Source organism: Oculina patagonica, chromosome 7 (assembly GCF_052425735.1).
Source record: "Oculina patagonica isolate OP01 chromosome 7, crgOcupat, whole genome shotgun sequence".
In the NCBI taxonomy this organism is placed as follows: Eukaryota; Metazoa; Cnidaria; class Anthozoa; order Scleractinia; family Oculinidae; genus Oculina; species Oculina patagonica.
Window position 1 is genome coordinate 10,631,916 of NC_135764.1, and position 8,703 is coordinate 10,640,618.

Sequence of the window (8,703 nt, forward strand, 5' to 3'; positions counted from 1 at the left end):
CTTCCGTAAATCATTACTTGGCTTCACGCTAGAGCTCTTAAGTATGATCTAAGTACACTTGGAACTTACTTTGAGTGTGAAGGTGTAAAACTTACTTGAACTTAACTTTGGTGACCATGGAAACTTTCGTAGTTCAAAGAAGCCGAAGTACGCCGCCAAGCATAGTCTACACCACACTTGAGAACACACTTGACCAATAGGAAATGGAAGCCAACTGAAAGCGGCGTGCAGCGTTGTCACGATTCTGAAGATAATTGACAGTTTGTGCCTCAAGTAATATACTTTGTCATCAAGTGCGAGTCTAATTTTGTTAAGTGCGACTTGAGATTGTCAAGTGCACTTGAGTCAAGGGCTTACTTGAAACTAACTTAGCTTCTAGTGTGAAGCCAAGTATTATCAGGGCCATCAAACCTAACCCACCAATAATTGTCAGCAACTCGACCAAAATAAGCTTTGTCCTTACTGACATTGTTTAAGGAAGTTCCTGTTTAAGTGACTTTCTGTTATTCCAGGATTTGTCTCATGCATGGTTTATTCGACAGCTTTAAGGTGGCTCGTAACGTTTTATATATCCCTTCTTTGGCATTCTATTGCAGCTACACAATTAATGTTGAGGTTAAACTTTTAGCGCAACTTTGTAAAGGTTTCACCAATAAACAAATTTAACCACCGTGATGTCAAAATTCATGATGATCCAATGATCCAATTCGACCATTTAACATGCTTGCTTTTCGTGGTGATATTTCTCCAGTTGGCCTTTGTCATCACAGACGGAAAACAGACAACAACATCATCGTATACTAGACTTTCAGAGGCTTCGAGAGGAATGAAAAATAAAGGAGTCATTGTGTATGCTGTTGGGGTTGGCAGTGGTGCTGATCGAGCAGAGCTGGAAGAGATTGCTTCCGGGTCAGAGTATGTCTACACGTCGACATCATTCCAAGATCTCCAGAACATCGCTCCAGGAATAAGAACGCGTTTGTGCGAAGGTAACGTGTGCATTGAAACATAAAGGTATAAAATACTACAGAGTTTCGGCTGCATATTAATAATTTTGACCTTTTGAACATAAGTTCTCCAATAAGACACTTCGAGGAATTAATTGATGCAAACATCAAATATGCGATGTTTAGCTTCCTTTACGACTCCATGTTGATCTTGAATACTTTTCACTCTGTCGTAGCTTATTCCCATTCTTTTAGTAAGCATCTCTCCCGGTAGAACATTTGGGTTTTACTAGCAAGTTTTCTTTTTCAGCAACTCCTACCCAAACCACGACAGTAACCCCTGTACCAACGACAACAGGTAACTCAGATGATTTAGTGTCTCACAGCTACTTAAATTTAAACTGAATGCGTTGGTTTTATAATTTTTGCCCATTTTTAGAATTGTTTCTTTCGCTTTCTGTAGATCCTTGTGTTGCTTCTGGGTGCAATGTTCCCTACAATATTGGATGCCGAGTAGTGGGAAATAAAGCAGTGTGTATCTGTCCCACTTGTCCGAACACCCTTAAACCTGTTTGTGCATCGGATAGTGTACAGGACCTGAGCGAGTGTCATCTGAGACGACAAGCTTGTCAAGGAAACATCACTGTTACTGTTGCGAAACAGGGACCATGTGGTACGTTTGCTAATCACAAAATGGTAATGGAAATGTTGGTACTTGTGGTTTGGCCTTTGTGTGTAGTAAATTACAGTCTGTGTACGGCGAATTTGAACACATACATATGGAAAATGTTCTATATAAATACATAATCATCATTACCATTATCATTACTTACTACTTGTAGGTACATGTTCCTGTTACATGTCGTACATGTTTTTAATTAAGTGTCACTCTTGTTTTTTAACGAACCATCAGCCAAATATTGTTATACTGTTTACAGTATAACTACAGTATAGTGAAAACCACACTTTCTTGCTTCTAAATGTCCAGAAAAATGCTAATAACTACGATTCACTTTTTTATTCTATCAGATAAAGAATGTAGCGCCAAAGTAGATATCGCTTTTGTTATCGATTCTTCTGGAAGCATTGGGCGCAGCAATTGGGAAAGAATGAAACGTTTCGTAAAATCATTGGTCAGCAAACTTGACGTCAGTCCTTCTGCAACACACGTAGCGGCTGTAGCATACAGTACCAATCCTGAGGTGGTGTTAAGATTCAATGGCTTTCAGGGGACGGACCAGGTTAACCAATTATTTGACAGAATGCGTTGGCAGCGTGGATTTACCTTCACGGATAAAGCACTTCTTCTTGCGGATAGCAATCTATTTCAAACGTCGACCGGCATGCGATTTAGCGTGCCGAAGGTAAGTAGGGTGGTTGAAAATGATCGTAGCCAGTTATTAAGTGTTTGGGGCTTCTACAGTCAACTCTATCTTAACGGACACCTTTATAAGACGGACACTTCCATTAGACGGACACCTGGTGTTGGTCCCGTCCCTGCCGTTTTACAGTCATTTTTTTGTAACTAAACCCCTTATAAGACGGACACCTCTCTAAGACGGACGGTTAGAGCCGATCCCGACGGTGTCCGTTTTAGAGAGAGTTAACTGTCGTGCAATCGACGCCTAGGGCTACTTGCTATCTTAATGCACATATGATCCGATTCGTCTATTTGGCCTTTTAAAGTTTTGTGTCCATATTTATGATATTTTGTTTATGAAAGTGATATATGATCGTCGCAGTGAATTTCCAATTTAAGCAATTGGAATAAAGAAGCCTGAAAAAAAAAATTCAGGGCTTCAACGGGATTCGAACCCGTGACCTCCGCGATACCGGTGCGATGCTCTACCAACTGAGCTATTGAAGCCACACATTGGGAGCGAGGTCAATTGTGAGTTCATATTTCATATACATTACATCATATTTTGTTTAGTTGGCCATTGTCATCACAGACGGAAAGCAAACAACAACACTTCCTTACACAAGACTCTCAGAAGCTTCACGAGGGATGAAGAACAAAGGGGTTCTTGTGTTTGCTCTTGGAGTTGGTAGTGGAGCTGATCGAGCAGAACTGGAAGAGATTGCATCTGGGCCAGAAAACGTTTTTACGTCTTCTTCTTTTAAGGATCTCCAGAGCGTCTCTCCAGTGATTACAAGAAGATTTTGTCAAGGTAAGTTTTGCAAATCGTGCATGTTAATTTGGATGGTACAAGAAATGTGAACCTCACAACATTTATTTAATTTAAGCTTGGGTGCTATTATCGAACATTTTTGTATAATGGTTTTATTTCGTTTGCATTAATATTTTTTGTGCTCTGTTACCAACAGTGTCAACAGAAACAACAACTATGACCCCAACAACAACACCAATACCAACAACAGCCCCAGGTATTCAAGTTAAGTTGTTCTCAAAAGTCACTTTGATTTGATTCCAAGCGTTTAAGAGGCGGCTAATAATTTAAATTGAATGTTGTTGTGCATAATTTACAGATCCATGTCAAACTCAGGGCTGCAGTGCTCCGTATAATATTGGCTGCCGGGTAGTGGACAACAAAGCGCAATGCATATGTCCTACTTGTCCAAATATTCGAAGGCCTGTTTGTGCAACTGACGGTGTACAGGACTTGAACGAGTGTCATCTGAGAAGACAAGCTTGTCAGGGAGATATAACAGTTGCAGTTGCAAAGCAGGGACCATGTGGTATGTTTGCTATCTACTAAAAGTGATTTATATCGTGGTGATTACTAGGCATGATGTGTGCAGTTGTTATAATAAATACTATTAAAGATCTCAAGTAACCATCTATTGCTCCTTAGTAAATTTCCGTGCAATTAGTAGTTCCTGGCTTCCTTTTTTACAAAGATTAACATACCAATACAAAATTTATATTTAATGCTTCACTTTTTAAACAGATAAGGAATGCAGCACCGTCGTAGATATTGTTTTTGTTATCGATTCATCTGGAAGTATTGGGCGCAGCAACTGGGAAAAAATGAAACGTTTCGTTAAATCACTGGTCAGCCAACTTGACGTCAGTCCTTCCGCGACACACGTGGCAGCTGTAGCATACAGTACAAATCCTGAGGTGGTGATGAGGTTCAATGCTGTTCAAGGTACGGACGAAGTAAATCGAGAATTTGATGGAATGCGTTGGCAGCGTGGCTTTACCTACACGGACAAAGCACTCCTTCTTGCGAACAGAGATCTGTTTCAAACGTCAACAGGCATGAGATTAAACGTACCAAAGGTAGGTAGAACCAGAGGCGGCTGAGCGTTTTGTAATGTGAGAGAGGGGCATCATACTTCAAGCCAATCGCAAACACTCCCCCGCGGGGGGCATCCACCGGTGTTTCCGTAATCGATTTGTGACAATGCATAACTAGGCAGTTCATGGTGCTTTTGAGGCTGTTCTTTAGACGTCGGAGAGCAGAAATTTTTTCGCCCTGAAATGTGAAGCTCTGAAGGTAATATCAAATACAATCTTAACAGATGCGGACCTCTTCTATTAGCGTTTTGGGGAAATGAGTTTCGTTTCGTTATCCCGCCAAGCACGATCCTGAAAAGAAACAATTTGTGTCTTCACAAACCACTTTTTTTGCTGCGCTAGCGATACTTTCGGCCCTAAAATGTGAGGTTAGGGGGACTGAGCCCCCACATTTTTGTCTGAGACGGGGGGGGGGGGCAACGACCCTCCTGCCCCCCTGCTCAACCGCTTATAAGAACAGCAACTTGACACCTTTCTGACATGAAAAAATGTTCCGATTCGACTGTGTGGCCTTAACAGCTTGTTTGAAAATATTTCTGTAGTTGGCTATTGTCATCACAGACGGAAATCAAACGACAACACTGCCTTACACAAGACTCTCAGAAGCTTCTCGAGGGATGAAAAACAAAGGCGTTCTTGTGTATGCTCTTGGAGTTGGTAGTGGAGCTGACCGAGCAGAGCTGGGAGAGATTGCATCTGGGCCAGAGTACGTTTTCACATCTTCGTCATTTAAAGATCTCCAAAACATCTCTCCAGGGATTACAAGACGATTGTGTCAAGGTTCGTTTTTCAGTTTGCGCATGTTAACGTGGATGGTAGAATTATATCATCGTCTCAACACTCGACAATTATAAACGGAAGTGGAGGTGAAAAGTAGTAGAAATTTACTGACGCTAAGGTTAATAATATTTTCAGAATATTCCACACAAGTTAAATAACTAGCGGACCACAATATTACTTTTGGTAACCAAAGTGTCACGGGAAGCCATTTTGTTCTTTAACTGCTTCGGGGTAAATAATGCTTTGTTAATCAATCCCGAGTTAACCAATCGGAGCACGCGAGAAGCACTTTTCACTTGTGTGGTATATACTAATGAGTTTTATTTTAGCTCCGGTGCTATTTTCCTTCATTTTTTAATTATAGATTATTAAATTTGCAGAATCTTTTCGCTCTTTTTTTCAACAGTGTCAACACAGACTACAACCATGACCCCAACAACAACACCAATGCCAACACCAACAACCCCAGGTATTTAGGTTGAGTTTGCTTTAAAAAGACGCCTAAATATGATTCCAGTTGTGCAAGCCAAGCAACGTATGATAATTGAAACGGTTATCGTAATGCATTTGTTTACAGATCCATGTCAAACGCAGGGCTGCAGAGCACCGTACAATATTGGTTGCCGAGTGGTAGGCAATGAATCCCAGTGTATATGTCCTACCTGTCCCAACATACGGAAGCCTGTTTGTGCATCGGATGGCGTACAGGACTTAAGCGAGTGTCACCTAAGAAGGCAAGCTTGTCAGGGAGATATAACAGTTGCAGTTGCAAAGCAGGGACCATGTGGTACGTTTGTCAACCCTTGATAATGAGTTTTATGCAGTGGAACCTCGATATAACGAAGGGCCAAGGGACTGGCAAAATGTGTTCGCTATAACGAGGTTTCATTATATCGAGGTTCTTTTCCATATGTTTTACTATTACTGGGGTAAAGAATATCATTCGTTATATCGAGGACTTCGTTATAAATTATAGAGATTCGTTAAATCGAGGTTCCACTGTACCATGCCATAGAATTAAGGAAAGCCGTTTTATATTCGACGGTATTCAACTCAACCTTCCCATCGTGCGCTGCAATCTCTTATCTCGACGAAATTAAGTAAGTGTATTTTCTATGGAATGGTTTAAAATAGTTCAGTAACACCACACTTTTTCGTGGTATAGTATGAATATCCCACTTGTCACTTGTATTTTCTTGGTATACGCACTAGCCTAAAGGCTCCTGTGTGTAACGAGAAAATACAAGTGACTCATGGGATATTCCATAGTACACCACTCGAAAGCGTTGCATAACTAGTATATATCTTGGTAACTACTAAACACCTGGCATGATGTTTCTATACTATGTCAATATTGAAGATTTCAAATAACCATCTATCTTCCTCGCAACCAGAAGTCTCCGTTTTGCTTTTCAACAATCATTAATATTCTGATGTTAATTTATTTATGTTTTCCCTTACTTAATAAACAGACAAAGAATGCAGCACCGTTGTAGATATCGCTTTTGTTATCGATTCATCTGGAAGTATTGGGCGAAGCAACTGGGAAAAAATGAAACGCTTCATTAAATCATTGGTCAGCAAACTCGACGTCAGTCCTTCCGCCACACACGTGGCAGCTGTAGCATATAGCACCAATCCTGAGGTAGTGATAAGATTCAATGGTGTTCAAGGTACGGACGAGGTAAATCGAGAATTTGATGGAATGCGTTGGCAGCGTGGATTTACCTACACGGATAAAGCACTCCTTCTTGCTGACAGAGATTTGTTTCAAACGTCAACCGGAATGAGATCCAGTGTACCGAAGGTAAGTAGCTTGTATTTAATCTGTCCCTCTAAAAAAATTCAATATTACAACAAGAATACACTATTGTTTGGGCTTCCTCTTTTTACAGAGCGAGGTCATAGACAAGATATAAACAAGCTTTCCTTTGGATACTTTTTGACTACGCTGCTGACCACATAGCTTTTTAAAAATTGTAATGCAATCCAAATTACACATACATAAAAGAAAGATACCACCCAGCAGAAATTTGCTTAAATTTTATAGACAAAAGAATTCTTGGCGGAGATGAGAAAGTAGTCTGGATAAAGAAATGGTAGATCCCAGCTAACTACTTCGCCTTGTAAGCTGACGATTTTGAAAACAACAACAACAACAAAGTTTATTTGAACTGTAAAATTACAAAGAAATGTTTAAACAATAAATAAATTAAAAATACATACAGAAAACATCGCCTGTAGGCTTCTCGTAATCCTGCAATTTGTTGCACCTAGCTTCTCATAGCTATTCCATAGTAAGCATTACCCAAGGGGGCAGTATTTTTCCGTCGGGGACGCATAATTTTTCTTCGTCCCATGCTCGTGTCATGTTGAACATCTCATCTTTATTATTTATTACCGAGCTGGAAATTTACCATCTTTATTATTTACTACAAACTTGATGATTTCAACATTGCTGATCCTAGCAGTATGCAGGACGCGTGTCACATATCAACCTAGTAAATGGCCCAGCTCACAACGAGTCTCTCGTAGCTTAGTTGGTTAGAGCGCCCAACCGGTAACTGGGAGGCCATGGGTTCGATTCCCGTCGGGGACGCAGATTTTTTTTTTTGTCCCATGCTCGTGTCATCTCATCTTTATTATTTATTACCGAGCTTGCAATTTACCATCTTTAATATTTACTACAAATAATTCCTTTTCCATCCGGGTAAGAATCCAATATTTTACGTTTGTCGACCTCTCATTTATGTTTCTAGAATTCGTCAAGAGTATGACAAGGCACTGAGGATATGACATACACTTGCGCATAAAAGGCTTTTTATTTGTGTATGGAATAAAAACGTTAATAGGCGAGGTATCTGTTAATCCAATTTAAGATTTTGTCTCGTACTGTTTTTGTAGTTGGCTATTGTCATCACAGATGGAAAACAGACAACAACATCATGGTACACTGGACTTTCAGAAGCTTCCCAAGGAATAAAAAATAAAGGAGTTATTGTCTACGCCCTTGGAGTTGGCGGTGGAGCTGATCGAGCAGAGCTGGAAGAGATTGCTTCTAGGCCAGAGTACGTTTTTACATCTTCGTCATTTAAAGATCTCCAAAACATCTCTCCAGTGATTACAAAACGATTTTGTCAAGGTAGGTTTTTGCAAATTGCGCATGTTAATGTGGATGGTACAAAAGTAGTGCTCGTCCCAATATTTATTCAATGTGAGCTTGGGTGCTTTTATTTTTTATTTTCGAATAATGGATTTATTTCGTTTGTATTAATATTTTCTGTGCTCTATTTACCAACAGTGTCAACACAAACAACAACTATGACCCCAACAACAACACCAACACCAACCACCCCAGGTATTTAAGTTGAGTTAATCTCACCTTTTTAAGCGTTTACAAAAAGGCTTATAATTGAAACTGAATTTTGCTTTGCATTATTTTACAGATCCATGTCAAACTCAGGGCTGCAGTGCTCCGTACAATATCGGCTGCCGGGTAGTGGACAGCAAAGCACAATGCATATGTCCTGCTTGTCCCAATATTCGAAGACCTGTTTGTGCAACTGATGGTGTACAGGACTTGAGCGAGTGTCATCTGAGAAGACAAGCTTGTCAGGGAGATATAACAGTTGCAGTTGCAAAGCAGGGACCATGTGGTATGTTTGACATTCATTGATAGTGATTTATACCCTTGTTGGTTGTAACTAAACG

At 40.2% G+C, this 8,703-nt stretch overlaps 1 protein-coding gene across 1 annotated transcript in view; it reads left to right on the forward strand.

Moving 5' to 3' along the window:
* LOC144660673 (uncharacterized) overlaps positions 1-8,703 on the forward strand; it is a 69,134-nt gene that overhangs the window by 37,880 nt on the left and 22,551 nt on the right. Inside the window, 15 exon segments of the mRNA XM_078521358.1 lie at positions 752-989; positions 1,258-1,305; positions 1,411-1,620; positions 1,977-2,311; positions 2,881-3,118; positions 3,276-3,335; positions 3,438-3,647; positions 3,860-4,194; positions 4,755-4,992; positions 5,399-5,461; positions 5,570-5,779; positions 6,465-6,799; positions 7,897-8,134; positions 8,294-8,350; positions 8,439-8,648. Of these exon segments, the coding sequence (XP_078377484.1) occupies positions 752-989; positions 1,258-1,305; positions 1,411-1,620; positions 1,977-2,311; positions 2,881-3,118; positions 3,276-3,335; positions 3,438-3,647; positions 3,860-4,194; positions 4,755-4,992; positions 5,399-5,461; positions 5,570-5,779; positions 6,465-6,799; positions 7,897-8,134; positions 8,294-8,350; positions 8,439-8,648 (3,025 nt within the window).